The following is a 16,876-nucleotide window of genomic DNA, read 5'->3' as shown; positions in this document are numbered from 1 at the left end:
TCAAACCTGGGGGCCCCAGACTTGGGGACCACTGACACAATGGGCATCAGTTTTCAGTTTTTCTTTTCAGGGTTCAAATGTAACTAAAATTGCTGTGGCTGTTCTTCTACATGCTTTTTTACAATCTCATGTACTCTTTTCTCTTGCATATAGGAGCCTGAGTGCAATTGCTGGGTCATAGGGTGTTCCTTGGCACTTAAAATTCTAGCAGTAGTGTACTTCTAGCTGCCTAAAACCATCCCTGTTTCATACCTCCTTACCTTTGTACATGTTCTTTTTGTCTAGAATACCCTCCCCACCCCTACTGTGACTAGTAAAACCTTTTAATCTTCTTACCTTCCTACTACTCTTGTTACTTATATATTTATTGTTGGGCTTATAGTACAGCCTATACTTGTTTATGTGCTGTGTTCCCATTAGGGTAACTCCTTGCGTGCAGGGATTGTCTGACTTACCTCTGTTTTCAGAATGGCTCCTGGCATATGATGAAAATACAATCAGTAAGTGTAATTATAACCTTTGAGTCTGCAATCACCAGGTTATGTTGTTTATGGGTTCTTTGTTTTTTGTTCATGTGAATTGTCTCTGGTCCAAGGGACTTAAAACCCCAAATCCTGAAATGACTGTGGCTTAGAGCTTTGACAGAAGAGTTAAACTTGATGACTGAATATTGATTCTGATCTTGTCTTAAGATTAAAGAAAGGAAAAAAAAATTGAAGGAGTCACTGCCATTGATGGAGCTTGTGATCGAAGTGGTGGAGCATACCTGTGAAAGGGGTGTGCTGTGGGTCTGCCCTTCCTGTGCTGTGTGTATTGAGTACCTGGGAGTGCTGCAGGTAGTACTCTGAGTGCTGCTTAGATAAAGGCCTTGGAGGACCTTATCATATATCAAACACAGAGCTAACAGTGCATATAGCTAACAGTTTGACAAGTAAATATGACAAGAGCTACATTTACAGTGATCCTGTGTTCTGGATATTTTTGAGCAGTCAAGGTATTAAATATTCCCTTAACATTCTCATAAACCTGTCTTGGAAATTATATCTCCTTTTCCAGACTGCATTGAGACGAGAGCAAGAGAGAGCGAGGAGTCACATTTGATGTACCCTGTAGAAACTGAAAACTAGAAAAGTAGATCGATGAGAAGGAATCCTGAATTAAGTGAGTGGAGAATAGTTAAGGATTGGATCTCCAAAGATTCCACGTAAAATAAACCTGCAATACTGGTTTGGTTTGGCAGTTATGAAGTCACCAATTTAGGAGCAATTCTGTAGTGTTGTTCTGTTGTTTGTGGGGAGGGTGTCATACTACCAGGATATTGTGGATTGAGAGGACAAGCAGAAGGTTAGGAACTAAGTATAGCATATTTTCTAGAAGATTAGGAGTAGAGCAAGAGAAAGAAGGCAGTGGCTTGGATGTTTTAAGTCAAGGAAAGTGTGTTTGTTTTTTAAAATGAGCCTTGGGTATACTTACAGTGGAGAAGAAAGGTCAGATCATGAAGAGGAAGAAAGAAGGGGGTGGTATCTTGAGTTTTGTACCTGGTGATGGATTCACTTTGTCTTTCTGTAAGTAAGGACCTGCAGCCATTTATCCTTTATTCCTGGTGAACCTCTCTGTCTTCCACTTCCTTTTCTTGAGTTTATAGTGTTCTGTATCCATTCTGTGCATATTCTCTGCTTGTCTGTTCTTTCCCACCCTTGGAGAAATTCTGATATTTCATTCTTCAGTTTAGAAGTCTGAGTTGTGAAACCATTCCAGGTACCTTTTATTTACTACTCTCCTGTATATGTGGCATTTTGTACTTGCCTAGCTAGATTTCCTTCTCTTGCTTGACTAATTCTCCTTAGGGCAAGGATTATGCTTCCTCTATCTGTAATCTCAACATCCAACCTAACAGGTTTTTTGAATTTATGAAATAGATTGAACTGTGTGAATCTCTTATTTTGTTGGTTGCAAAAGGTAGAATGTTGACAGTTCTGTATGGATCAATCTAATAAGTTTTAGTTCGTATAGGGTTGCACAGAAAACTTGAGGTGGAAGTTCAGTTAAGATTGGACAGGTAAAGGTCAAGGAGAAAATTAAACATAACGAAGCATTTCTTAGCAATTGTAGAGTCAGTAAAGTTCAACCAGAAACTGACTTTGAATGGCCAGATGATTTAAATTCTTCCATAAAAGAAACCTGTCAGTTCCTCAGGTGAGTCTGTAGCATTTCCTAATCTTTGATCTGAATGACCTTTTTCTCAGTGGGTGTTTTTTTTTTTTTTTTTTTTTTAATTTTTATTTATTCATGATAGGCACACAGTGAGAGAGAGAGAGGCAGAGGGAGAAGCAGGCTCCATGCACCGGGAGCCTGACGTGGGATTTGATCCCGGATCTCCAGGATCGCGCCCCTGGGCCAAAGGCAGGCGCCGAACCGCTGCGCCACCCAGGGATCCCTCAGTGGGTGTTTATAGAAGGGGGCTGTTCAAAGTTGTAGTCAAACAGCATCTTCAAAATCATGAGTATAAATGCTATAGATAGGTTCTGTTCAGCTTTATTACTTACTGTAAAAAGCAAATTGCCAAAGTACATCTCTGAACCAGTTCTTTGGGGGCATCTAAGTATATCTTTTGGTATGTCTTTTTTTTTTTTTTTGAGTAATCTCTATACCTAAGGTGGGGCTTGAACTCACAACCCCAAGATCAAGAGTTGTTTTACCAACTGAGCCAGCCAGGCAGGCGTCCTTCTGTTGGTATGTCTTAATTAAAAAACCTGAATGTTCAATATTAATGCTCTCATGTGAAAAACATCTAATTAGAAAATCTTATTCTCAGAAAAAATTTCAAGGGTGAATACAATTTTGCTGGAGACTTAGTAGATGTTAGTCTGTGGACTTCAGGTTAAAACTCCCATCTGGAAGAATAAACTGTATATCCTTCAGATAGTATTCCATAAATCTCTCAACTGACTTTTCATGAACATAGTAAATGGCTAATAGGAATAGTCTTGAAGGGGTCTGCAATATAGGTGTTGTGTTTTTGACTAATGGCAAACTGAACTATTATCAACCCAGAGGTGGTAGACTTGGCATTCATTTATGACCATCAGATATCCCCAGACCAGGATTTTGACCTAAAGCATGGCTGTACTATCACCGTATTGATGCTGGGTTGTATGGTATCTGAAGGCAAGGCTTGGATTTCCAAATTAGGCAATTCTAGTATACAAATAAGTATAAAATTTGGGGATCTTAGTCTATAAGTAGAAAAACCTAGCTAGATGATACGGGTTCAGATTTTTAAAGAGTTAATGAGTGATAGCTTCAAGCCACAAATGCAGAAAAACCTCCAGGTAGAAGTGTTAAACAAGTAAATGAGCTTCTTAGTGAACTTGACTGGGATGAGCCTATCCAGGCACTTCATAGATTTCTCATTACTACAGAGTCTGCAGAGTAGATGGTACTCCATTTTATACCTAAGACAACCAAAGCTCATAGAGGATACTTATATGGTAGAGTTAGTATTTATGCTTCGAGGGCTGTGTTCTTTCTGCTTTATGAAACAGTGGTTCAGTTTGGGGAAGATTTTTTTCCCTTGTGGAAAAGGAATGCTGCTTTCTGAATATTGTCTCCCTCTGGCTCCCAGTTGAGAACTATTGCTGTAGGAGACCTGTGTGTCATGATAGGAATGTCAGCTCTTACCTGTTGAAGAGCAGAACATAGAGACCTATAAAATAGCATGTATTAATGGAATATTACTCAGCTATTAGAAATGACAAATACCCACCATTTGCTTCAACGTGGATGGAACTGGAGGGTATTATGCTGAGTGAAGTAAGTCAATCGGAGAAGGACAAACATTATATGTTCTCATTCATTTGGGGAATATAAATAATAGTGAAAGGGAATACAAGGGAAGGGAGAAGAAATGTGTGGGAAATATCAGAAAGGGAGACAGAACGTAAAGACTCCTAACTCTGGGAAACGAACTAGGGGTGGTGGAAGGGGAGGAGGGCGGGGGGTGGGAGTGAATGGGTGACAGGCACTGGGGGTTATTCTGTATGTTGGTAAATTTAACACCAATAAAAAATAAATTAAAAAAATAGCATGTATTTAGCGAAGATTCCTCATGAACCATTCTTTCTGACAATGAGGAGGTACAAACTGGTTTTATCTTGACACCATTTTTAGCCAGTGACAGTAAGCATTACTGTTTCTCTTTTCTAGCATTGCGAAGTAATTTGCTCTTTTGATCCATGGTTCTCAATAGTATTAAGATTTGCATTCCAAGTCTCTGATCCTCTTAAAATCTCCTTTCCTGTCCATTGTGAAAGACCAAATAAAGGTTTAAAAAAACCTTTGCAAATGATCTCATTTTTAAGACAAAATATGCCAAAAATAATCAGGAAAATTATTAGACAACAGTGGTATAACCAAGGGGGTTACTTTTTCTTTATGGTAAAAAAAAAAAAAAAAAATTGATGTGAACATAGACCTATAAATTGATCAGTTGCAGTAGAATATATAGAGTAATGGATGTGGACCAAAGGTTTGTGTTTTGAAAATGAGAAACTGAATTCATTTAGCTGGAGAATTTGAAGGATCACTGAATTGTGGTGTTAGGTACACATTTTAGGCAGTTCAATTTATATCCAATCTTTAGTCCTTTTAATTAAGCTTTCTAAATGAAATGATTAGGAAAATTAGGCATGGAAGGGTCTGGGGTCTTCAAAGAAATAATTGGCTTGTGTCCTCAGTACATTTTCTCCTTTAATGAGCAAATAGTCTTGTTTTCAGGGACTCTTGTGGTGGCCTCTGACCCATTGGTGTACTAGTAATGATACTACTGCTAGTCCACATTTGTCTGTTTAGCATGTCATCATGTGCCAGGTACTGTGCCAAGCATGTTATGTGTATTCACAAAGAGCCATCTGAGGCATAGTATTAACTTTTATCCCTGTTTTGTACATAAGGAAGGTGGTAGATCTACTCCCCTCCCCCGAAGTTGCTTGTTTTGACCCCCCCCTTCCAAACCATTGGTACTTAGTGATGTGATTAAGCAGTTTGGGGTGTTAATCGAATGCTCCATTTCCTTAAGTTCTAATTACCCAGAGTCTTCCAGATAACTGGATTGGTGTACCTGAGAGGGAGGGAGGCATTCCAGACAGCATTTGCCTTGAGGTTTGAAGTTATGGTTTTTTTTTTTTTTTTTTTTTTAAGATTTTATTTATTTATTCATGAGAGACCCTGAGAGAGGCAGAGACATAGGCAGGGAGAAAAGCAGGCTCCATGCAGGGAGCCTGATGGGGGACTTGATCCTGGGACTCCAGGATAACACCCTGGGCCGAAGGCAGGTGCTTAACCGCTGAGCCACCCAGGCATCCTTGGTATATGTTCCTCATGGGATTTGGAGTAGAGTTGGCCAGGCATATTTCTAAATTGGGTTTTTTTCAGGCTGCTCAAGACGGTAAGATTCTAAGACCTTGCCCTCCTCCTGGGGAAGCCAGTTTCTCCCACAGGGTCTCTGGGCCTGCATCTTCTCTGGATGACTATGTACTTTCCTCACTGGTTCTTCCTGTCCTCTTTCACATAGTTGCTTGAGATCTCCTGAAACTTACATACTGTGTACATATCTCCTCACCAGGATCTGAATACATAGATTTATAGCATATCTGTACTACTAAATAAAAATCAAAAAGTATTTGTATGTTAAGAGGGGCCTTTTAAAATTTGGAAAGCTCTGGGGGTACCCGGGTGGCTCAGTGGTTGAGTGTCTGCCTTTGGATCAGGTTGTGATCCCGGGGATTGGGTCCCACATTGGGTTCCCCCCAGAGAGCCTACTTTTCCCTCTGCCTTTGTTTCTGCCTCTCTCTGTGTCTCTCATGAATAAATAAATAAAATCTTGGGGGAAAAAAATTGGAAAGCTCTGATTATATAGGAGACAATTCTAAATCCTTAAGCTGTCATGAGGCATTCTTTCCAGTTTGCTTTTTTTTTTTTTTTTTTTTTTTTAAGATTTTATTAATTTGAGAGAGCATACTCACAGGGTGAAGAGGGAGAAGCAGACTACTGAGCAGGGAGCCTGATGTGGGGGCTCGATCCCAGGACCCTGGGATCATGACCTGAGCTGAAGGCAGACCTCCCTCCAGTTTGCTCTCCTGAGAACCCCATACCTTGCCATACTGGACCACTTTTGATAAAGCTCCTCTGTTCTCTTTGTGCTTCAGACTTTTCCTTCCTGTACTTTCAGGTACATTGTTGTCTTTGAGCCCCTTTGGCTGAGAGGACAATGTATGATCCCAGCAAACTATAGCTTGTGTGGTGGCTGTTGACAGCCCGATCAGATCTTCGTTTCCTTTCTAGACTTCAGAAATCTCTTTTGGTTGAGTCTGTCTAATCTGCCTACCCTTCAGGTGCTTACTGTACATAGCAAACTGTTGGTTAATGTTGATGAGACAGTGAGTGAATGAAGCATGTAACCTTAAGACCCGAAGATTGGAACGCCTGGGTGGCTCAGCAGTTGGGTGTCTGCCTTCGGCCCAGGGCATGATCCTAGAGTCTCACGATCAAGTCCCACATCAGGCTCCCTGCATGGAGCCTGCTTCTCCCTCTGCCTGTGTCTCTGCCTCTCTCTCTCTCTCTCTCTCTCTGTTTCTCAAGAATAAATAAATAAAAACTAAAAACAAAACAAAAACCTGAAGATTGATGGTAAATGTGTGCATCTTAGCCTTTGTGATGTTGCCTTGGCGAGGTTGAGAATCCTTAGAAATCTACAGTTGTGGAAGGACCCTTGTGTGTGTGGCTTTAACTGTTCTCAGTGGTGGCTCTCTGGGAGGCTTGGGGAAACAACCTTGTAGGACTGAGTATCCTGGTCATCCTCACAGCTTGCAAAGGATGCCAGATTTCTCAAGAACTTGAGAATGATATGGGACTCAAGTTTGTCCCTTTAAGGCTGTCCTGTCTCTGGCCATACTCATGCTTACCTGAATTTCAATAGGCTAAACATAGTTACTCAGCTTTTTAAAATTTTATTTTGAAGTGACCAGCTGTCTGATCCTAGGTTCTAGTTTCCTTACTTCATCTTTTTTTTGTTTTCCCCAAGGTAATTGGGAATCCTAGAGCTTGATTAATTAGACTTTACTTAAAAATGACTGTCCGGCGGTATTTCATTGCTTACTATGTCAGGCATTGGATGTGATGAGTGAGAAAGAATGAAGAATGGTACCAAGATTTCTGTCAGAGACAACTGGTAGTGTTGTCTGCTGAGCTAGAGAATACCAAGGGAGCATTTTAATATATAGGCAAGAAATTTCAGCTCCTTGTTACTTTATCTCATAGTGTTGGTTTAGGAGGAAGGAGGGGTATTTATCGTAAAGGAGTATAGAGAAACCTAAGCATCTTTTCTTCGTCTAGGAAGAAAACCTAAATATCTTTTTTCTGTGTCTAGGAAGAAGAAGCTGGAAGGATAAAAGATTGTCGAGACAACCAGGAAGCACCTGCGCTCTCCACATGTAGCAATGCTAGTATCTTTCAAAGGATAAATGCCATATTGGATAATTCTCTGGATTTCAATAGAGTCTGCACTACACCCATAAACCGAGGAATTCATGATCATTTGCCAGGTGACTTAGACTTGAAAACTTGAGCAAATATTTTTGTATATATGCTATGTATGTATGTAGAGCTGTTTCTGGGCAGCTTTCTCATGACCTGTGAAGAATGACTGAATCTTTGGTAATCCTTGCCCTTTTTTGTAGCTCACTTTGTGCATTGGGTTCTCTGGGTGAAGACTGCCTTTGATTTCTAATGCGCAAATCTATTTTATGACGCATATAAAGACTGGATAGAAAAGGATAGGTCAAACATAGCAGGACTATTTATATAGAGAATTATAATGGGAGTCATACATATATAAATGTAGCCACATTTTAAAGGTTTTCTTTTTTAAAAAGGGATGCTAATATTTTATCTAATATACAAAATATGTCAACATATAATCAATATAAAAACCATAAATGGCATGTCATTTTTTGTTAGTGCTAAAACTTCAATATATATATTTCACATTTACAATGCAGTTCAGTTTAAAATAATTGTGTTTCAGGTGCTTTGTCACCATGTGACTAGTGGCTGTATTGGACAGTGCATTTCTTGAATATTTTAATTGCTTTTAACTACAAATGCAAGTCAATGAGCATTTAGTTTTGATGGTATGTAGGATACCCCATAGGATAGTGGAGGGAGAAGGGAGCATCCCCTAAGATGATACTTCAGAAGGAGGCTTGGATGTCCTAACAAGTGTTGTTTCATAATCTTTCGTGGAAGTTGCAACATGTTGTAAAAATAATTGATGGAATGTTTCTTGTTTGAGTTACTTTAGTTGAAAGTGAACATGTTTTTAATTTTTTAAATGTACCTTGAAGAAATTTGGCAGTAGTGGGGTCTGCAGAACAAGGACTGGTAATTGCTGTTTTTTCATCATAAATTCTTTGATTTGCTTCCTAACTTGATGTTGGAAATAGTTCTCATAAGGATACAGGTGTATGTGAACATAAAGTAGCTAAACATCTGAGGGAGAGATTTTATTACAAACAAGATTGACTTTTGGTAACTGTGGAATTTATAAACTCTTCTAACTGGAGAAGTGGTGGGTGGGTCCCAGACCACTGCAACAAAGCAAATATGGCAATGAAGGGAGCCAAAGGAATTTTTTGGTTTCCCAATACATAAGAAAATTATGCTTACGCCATGCTGTAGTCAGTTAAGTGTGCAAAAGCACTGTGTCTAAAAAATTGTACATACTTAAATACTTTATTGCTAGAAAATGTTAACCATCATTTGAACTTTCAGCAAGTCAGTCTTTTCACTGGTGGAAGGTCTTGCCTCGATGTTGATGGCCGCTGACTATCCAAGGAGGTGGTCACTGAAGGTGAGGTGGCTGTGGCAGCTTACTAAAATAAGACAACAATTAAGTTGGCCACAGATGGACTCTTTCTTTCAGGAATGAGTTCTCTATAGCAGGCAATGCTGTTTGATAGCATTTTACCCATGGTAGAACTTCTTTCAAAATTGGAGTCAATCTTGTATTACAGATGAGAAAACTAAATCTCCTCTAGGTTAAAGGACTTGTGAGACTACCTAGCTAGTCAGTAAGTGGCTGATCTCAGACTCAGACCAAAACCTGCGGTCTCAGTCCATGTTTGAGTGGCACCAAGGCTACTTCCTAACACGTGACTCCCACTAACACCACATCTTTAGGTACGTGCAGGTGTATTCCCAGCTTTGACTTTTTTTGTTTTTTAAAGATTTTATTTAAGAGTGAGCGCATGCTCCAGACAGCACAAGCAAGGGGAACAGCAGAGGGAGAGGGAGAAGCAAGCACTTGTGCTTGGTCTTGGTTTTATTTGGGCTTCAGTGGATGCTGTGACTATTGCGGGTCGGGTTTCTGCTGAGTCAAGTGCTTAATACATGGAGCCCTAGCCTTTGCGCCTAGATCATGCTGCCCTAACCTTAGGATGGCTTGTTTGGCTGTTGGGCCAAGCAGACATTCAGTATTTTCTTCTGAGACATCAGTATTTTCTTCTGAGACATCATGCCCTAACCTTAGGATGGCTTGCTTGGCTGTTGGGCCAAGCAGACATCAGTATTTTCTTCTGAGACATTTCTTCTGAGACATTCAACCATCCCTGGTGCCAGGGATGAAGACCTGGACATCTTTGGGAGACATCATTCAGCACTTACATTAAGTAATGCAGATCAGCTCCACCTTGGACCTGTAGTTCAGGTCATTCCTATAAAATCTAGCTTTAGATTCCACTTCTCTTACTATACACTTGGTCCTGCTGCCACATTGACCAAATTCACCAGAAGTTCAACAGCAAATAGTTATGGAATGCATACTTCATACAAATCACTGTTGTTGGGCTCCAGGGATTCCTGACTTTATGTGGTATCCTCAGAACCTGTTCTCCCTTCGTGGATGGGAAACAGAAGGAAAAAAATAAGCAGAGAAATAAGTAAAATAATGGCAAGTTTTAGTAAGTACTATGAAGTAACATTTTGAGTCACCTAGGCCGGAACTCTCTTGGGAGGTATGTTTAAAATGGAGTTCTAAAGGAAGAGAAAGAGCTAGATCATGTAAAAAGTGTGGGCGAAATGTTTCAGATGGAGAAGATTGGACTAAGGCTTTTGAGAGAGCTTGGCATGTTTGGGGCACTGAAGGAAGAGTAGGGAAGGAGGAGCACCTCATGATGGCTGCAGGGGTGATGGGGGCCAGAGTGTCGTGGGCTGTGCAAAGCCCCTGGAGGTTCCAGAGGTCCATGGCCAGTAATGTTAAAGGGCAGATTTGTCCTCCAAACTCTGTTACTCATTTCTCCAACAAAAAGGTGGAGGACAAAATGGAAGCCACACCGCTGAGCTGGCTGCCTTCTGTGTTGGAGAAAATTAAGGTTGACTTGTCGTTTTTCTTGATGCTCAGACAGGGTTCCTGGCATTGCTTCTCTGTTTGCTTCTGCAGCTTCTTTATAACTCTGCCTCAAAGATCACTTTTTTTTGCTTTAAAAATCATCATGTTCTTTGACTTACTGTGTTCAGATCTGAGTGTGTCTCCTTAGGAGTAATAATGAATATAGATAGGATTTATATAAAAGGATACTTAGAGCATTATTATGATGGTGAAAATTTGGAAAAGAAAAACACAAAAAACCTAAATGTCTCCCAAGAGGAAAATATTTATATATTTTCAAGTATATTCAAGTGATGGAGTATTCTGTAGTTACTAGAATACCTTTTGAGAGTAGTATCTTTCTACATGTTTAGTCACATAAAAATCTGTATAACATGAAATTAAGATAAAATATTAATCATATATCTATATACATATAGAGTCTCCATTTTGAGACCTAAAATTAATATAAAAATATAAATACTTACAGTAGAAAAAATCATGGAGTCTATCCTCTCAAATCCTCTCTCTACCTTATTAGCAGCTAAGTGTTTGTAGTATTCTGTTTGTAGAATCCTTTGTTGTCATTCCAACAGTCTTCACAGCCTCCTCACCAGGAGTAGATCCTATCTCAAGAAACTACTTTCATTGCTTATCCACAAGAAGCAACCCCTCATCTGTTAAAGTTTGATCATGAGTTCAGTCCCATTGTTAGGTTCTTCTTCTAATCTTGTTCTGCTGTTTCCACCACATCGGCAGTGCCTTCCTCCACTGACGTCATGAACTCCTCATTCATCTGTGAGGATTGGAATCCACTCCTTCCATGTTGATACTCTGACCACCTCTTGTATCACGAGTGTTCTTACTGTCATCCAGAATGGTAAATCCTTTCCAGAAGTTTTCCAGTTCACTTTATCCAGATCCATCAGAGGAAGCCCTGTCTATGACAGCTATAGCCCTTTGAAATCTATTCAGTAATGACTTGAAAGCTGAAGTTACTTTTAGATTCATGGGCTGCAGAATGGATGTTGTGTGAGGTGTGCAAATATGAGTCTCATTGTATATCTCCCTCAGAGTTCTTGGGGGGCCAGGTGTGTTGTCAATGAGTAGTAATATTTTGCCAGGAATCTTCTGAGCAGTAGGTCTTAACAGTGGGCTTAAAATATTCAGGAAACTGTGTCCTACTAAACAGATATGCTGTCATCCAGGCTTTGTTGTTCTACTGATTGAACATAGGCAGAGAGATTTAGCATCATTCTTCAGGTCCCTAGGATTTTCAGGATGGCATGTTGAGCACAGTCTGAACTTCAGGTCAGCAGCTGCATTAGCCCTTAATAGTCCACCCATCCTTTGAAGCTTTGAAGCCGGGCACTGACTTCTCCTCTCTAGCTATGAAAGTCCTAGATGGCATCTTCTTCTGATAGAATGTTGTTTCGTCCAGAAAATCCATTGTTTAGTGGAGCCACCTTCACGAATGATCTCTACATCTTCTGGAGAGCTTGCTGCCGCTTCTGCATCAGCCCTTGCTGCTTCACCTTGCAGTTTGATGTTACAGAGACACTGTCTTTCCTTAAGCCTCATGAGCCCACCTCTGCTAGCTTCAGACTTGTCTTCTACAGCCTTGTCCCCTCCCTCAGCCTGCACAGAATTGAAGAGAGTGAGGGCCTTGTTATGGATTAGGCTTTGGGTTCAAGGATACCGTGGCTGTTGGATCTTCTCTTAAGACCATTAAGACTTTCTCCTTATCAGCAATAAAACTGTTTTCACTTTATCACTCATGTGTTCACTGGAGTAGCACTTCTAATGTCCTTCCGGAACTCTTCCTTTGCGTTCCCAACTTGTCTGGGGTAAGAAACCTAGCTTTTGGTTTATCTTGACTTTTAACAAGCCTTCCTCCCTGAACTTAATCATTTCTAGCTTTTGATTTAAAGTGAGAGATGTGGGATTCTTCCTTTCACTTGGACACTTAGAGGCCATCATTGGGTTATTAATTGGCCTAATTTCAATATTCCTGTACCTCAGGGAATGGGGAGGCCCAAGGAGAGGGGAGAGAATGGGAAATAGCTAGTTGGTGGAACAGTCAGAACACACATAACATTTAGCAATTAAGTTTGCCATCTTGTGTGTGCATGGTTTGTGGTGTCCCCAAAACTATTACAGTGGTAACATCAAAGATCATGGATCATCATAACAAATACAATATTTCAAACTTACTATTATTGTGAGAATTACCAAGATGTGACTGAGACTCGAAGTGAGCAAATGCTGTTGGAAAAATGGCACTGATAGACTTGCTAGGGTCACCATAAATTTTCAATTCATAAAAAAATGCAGTATCTTCAATGTACAATAAAACAAGATAAGCCAGTATTTGCCTTTTTCAATGTATTATTACTATTTTTAAAAGATTTTATTTGAGCAAGAAGGTGCACACAAGCAGGGAGGAGAGGGAGAAGCAGTTACCTGCAAGCAGGGAGCCCAATGTGGGACTTGATGATCCTGGGATCATGACCGAAATGCAGATGGTCGACCAACTGAGCCACCCAGGTGCCCCTCTATGTATTGTTATATTTATGATGTCTCCATATTAATATTTTAAGTCAAATCAGTGTGTTTTAATTGCTGTATAGTAGTAGTATTTTACAAAAATATCTATAATAATTATCTGATCCTATATTGGTAAATTATTTTTTGCTATTATAAATAGTATTTTGGTGAACATCCTTGTTTAGGTCTCCTTATGTGCACGTAACAAGAATTTCTTTAGCCTGTGTAGCTAGAAGTGAATTGCAGAGTGACTGGGGTTTATATTGTCTTCAAATTAAGTTACTGACTTCTTTCTCAAAGTGAATTTCTCTGTTTGCAATCCAGCCAGGATTTCATGAGAGTCTTTTTTTCCCCTACATTTTTGTAGACCCCAATTATTATTGTAATTCAAAATTCCAATCAGCCTTGGGTGTAAAACCTACTTAATTTTGTTTTTGTGAAATATTTTCTACAGTTCAAAGACTACATAAGCATATATGATCTGGTATCAACCTAGGAAAGATCTCTAGAACCTGGGTCTCAGGGTTCTTTTATCCTGTTCCATTTGTTGTGTTTCTTGAGATTCCATTTTATATAATTAAAATTGTTGACTTAGGTGAAATCATGCAGGAAATGCTGTTCTGCTACATAGCTGAACTGTTAAGCAGAATACTAAATTGAATATTATCTGCCTAGAAAAATCCTCCTTTTTTTCAAGAATGGCTTGGTTATCATCTCTGAAAATTTTTCTCACGTTCTCTGCCTCTGTTAGATATGTAGCAAGATCATCCATGGCTATTTTACATTGTTCATTGACCCCACTGTGTGGTGTTCTAAATGTAAACATGTAGTCTCAAAACAGGGAAGATAAAGTATAGTTTTGAAGAAGCATATTCAGTTTGCCCATTTCATAATAAATCTACACAACAGTGTAGCCTCTGGAAGATTAACTTGAACAGATCCTGGCCGTGGTTCTTACATCCTCTAATCTTGGCTAACTCTCTAAGATTATGTTTCCTGAATTGTAACATGGGAGTAATAGCCATACTCATCTATAGGACTTGGGGGAGCTTGAATAAGGTATGTGTGTTGAATATGTATAATCATGCCCATAACTGTACTTATGCACTGTGTGGTGGTCCTGATTGTAACAGTGTGGATATATATAGAGTGCAGTTGTGAGAGAGCATTGCTTGAAGTCATTGTGTTTAAAAGTTGAATTCCTGGTTTCTGGCTTAGACTGTCAAGGACCAGTCTTAAACACCCTTGGATTCCCTCTGACATATAGGTGTCGTCATATAATTGTTTGGTATGTATGTTCTCACAAACTGAGTACTGAAGCTGAAAGAGGCCCTAATCTTCAAATAAGTTCTCTCCCCATGTTCCATATTGATTAACTTCAAGGATTTTTCTTTTTTTATTGTAGCAAAAGAAAATCTACCATCTTAACCATTTTTAAGCACACAGTTTAGTGACATTAAATACATGCATGTTGTTCAACCATTACCACCATTCATCCCTATAATTCTCATTCTATAAAGCTGGAAGTCTGTACATGTTGGATAATAACTCTCCATTCTCATCTCTCCACCCACTTCTGGCACCTGCCATTACACCTTAGATCTTTGATTTTGACTATTCTTAGTACCTCATGTATGTGGAGTCCTACAGTATTTGTCATTTGTGACTAGCTTATGTCACTTAGCATGATGTCCTCAAGGTTCAACCATGTTGTAGCATTTGTCAGAATTTCTTTTTAAGTCTGAATAATACTGTTATGTTGTATATATCCCATTTTGCTTATCGTTTCATACATTGATGGATACTTGATTGCTTCCACATTTTAGCAGTGAATATGCTGCTATAAACAGGAGTGTACAAATCTCTTCAAGACTCCTTCTGATTCTCCCAGGTATATACCAAAAGAGATAGTTGCTAGATTACATGTTCTATTTTTAATTTTTTGAGGAATCCCTGTATTATTTGCCACAGTAACTGTATCATTTACCTTCCCACCAAGAGTGCACAGGGGTTCTTGTTTCTCCACACCCTCACACACACTTATTTTCTCTTTTGTGTATATATTATAGTACCATCCTAATGGGCATGAAGTGGTATCTTAGTTTTGATCTGCATTTCCCTAATGATTTGAGATGTTTAGCACCTTTTCATGTGCTTATTACTTATTTGTACATCTCCTTTGGAGAAACATCTACTCAAGTCCTCTGTACATTTTTTAATCAGGTTGTTTAATTTTTGTTCTAGTTGCTGAATTTTACAGGTTCTCTGTATGTTACAGGTATTAATCTCTCATTTACATGTGATTTACAAATACTTTCTCCTGTGGGATGCCTTTTTACTCTGGAGAGTGCCTTTTGGTGTACAAAATCTTAAAATTTTCATGAAATCTAATTTGACTTTTTTGTTTGTTTACTTGTGCCTTTGGTGTCATATACAAGAAAACATCGCGAAGTCCAGTGTCATGAAGCTTTTGTCCTGTGTTTTCTTCGAAGGTCTTACATTTAGGTCCTTGATAATTTTGCATTAATTTTTGCATATGGTTTTAGATAAACCTCTAACTTCATTTGGATGTGTATATCCGGTTTTTCCAGCACTGTTTGTTGAAAAGGCTATCCTTTCACCATTGAATAGTTTTGACACTCTTGTCAAAAATCATTTGACCATATATGTAAGGATTTATTTCTGGGCTTTCTATCCTAATGTATTACTTTATATGTCTGTCTTTATGCCACACTGTTTAGTTACTGTAGCTTTTTAGTAGGTTTTGAAATAAGGAAGTGTGTCCTTCAACTTTTTTTTTTTCCCAAGATTGGTTATTCAGGGTCACTTGAGATTCCATATGAATTTTAGGATGGGGTTTTCTTTACATATTTCAGATATTAATCCCTTATCAGACATGATTTTCAAATATTCTCCCACTCAATAGGTTACCTTTTCATTTTGTTGATGGTTAGAAGGTTTATAGTAACATTCGCATGTGTTTATTTTTGCTGATGTTGTCTTTGCTTTTGGTGTCAGGTTTTTCTATTTTCTGTAACTCTGTCATTGGGATTTTGATATGTATTACATTGAATGTGTAGTTTGCTTTGGGTAGTATTGACATTTTAACAATATTAAGTCCTCCAATCCATGTTTGTACATAGAATGTATTACCATTTATTTTGTCTTTATTTTATCAACAATTTAGGTTTCATTGCACAAGTCTTTTACTTCTTTGGTTAAGTCAGTTCCTAAGTATTTTACTCTTTTTAATGCTATTGTGTATGGAATAGTTTTTGTAATTTCCTTTTCAGATTGTTCATTGTATATAGAAATGCAGCTGATTTTTTTTTGTGTGTGTGTTGACTTTGTATCCTGATACTTTGCTGAATTTATTCTAATAGGTTTTCTGTGGACTCTTTAGGGGTCTCAATATATAATCATGTCATCTACAAACAGGAACAATTATACTTACTCCTTTATAATTTGGATGCCTCTTATTTCTTTCTCTTGACTAAATAATTTTGGTAGAACTTCTATTATGTTGAATAGAAGTGTAAAAGTATGCATCCTTATCTTTTCCCCTCTGATCTTAGAGGAAAAACTTTTAGTCCTACCGTTGAGTATTAAGTTTGCTGTGGGTTTTTTTTTTTAATTTTTTTTTTAATTTTTATTTATTTATGATAGTCACAGAGAGAGAGAGAGAGGCAGAGACATAGGCAGAAGGAGAGGGAGAAGCAGGCTCCATGCACCAGAAGCCCGATGTGGGATTTGATCCCGAGTCTCCAGGATCGCGCCCTGGGCCAAAGGCAGGCGCCAAACCGCTGAGCCACCCAGGGATCCCTTTTTTTTTTTTTTTTTTAATAAAAGGATTTTATTTGAGGGTAAGTTTCCTTTTATTCCTATTTTGTTGAGTGATTTTATCAC

At 38.8% G+C, this 16,876-nt stretch overlaps 1 protein-coding gene and 1 long non-coding RNA gene across 12 annotated transcripts in view; one reads left to right on the top strand and one right to left on the bottom strand.

Moving 5' to 3' along the window:
• CPEB1 (cytoplasmic polyadenylation element binding protein 1) overlaps positions 1–16,876 on the top strand; it is a 95,045-nt gene that overhangs the window by 11,597 nt on the left and 66,572 nt on the right. For all 11 annotated transcript variants that reach the window (XM_077873585.1, XM_077873531.1, XM_077873594.1 and 8 more), the window contains exon 2: positions 7,427–7,601. Coding sequence is in view for 6 of the 11 variants with exons in the window: in XM_077873531.1 (XP_077729657.1) it covers positions 7,427–7,601 (175 nt within the window). In the remaining 5 variants the exon portion in view is untranslated. The remainder of the gene's footprint in view (positions 1–7,426; positions 7,602–16,876) is intronic.
• LOC144290747 (uncharacterized) lies at positions 8,686–10,966 on the bottom strand. The gene is made up of 3 exons (XR_013358292.1): positions 10,912–10,966; positions 9,880–9,950; positions 8,686–8,930 (listed from the first exon to the last, which is right to left on the bottom strand). It is a non-coding gene; the product is annotated as an uncharacterized LOC144290747 (long non-coding RNA).

Source organism: Canis aureus, chromosome 2 (assembly GCF_053574225.1).
Source record: "Canis aureus isolate CA01 chromosome 2, VMU_Caureus_v.1.0, whole genome shotgun sequence".
Lineage (NCBI taxonomy): Eukaryota > Metazoa > Chordata > Mammalia > Carnivora > Canidae > Canis > Canis aureus.
Note: the sequence above shows the minus strand (reverse complement) of the source record. Positions and strands in the feature narration are given on the sequence as shown.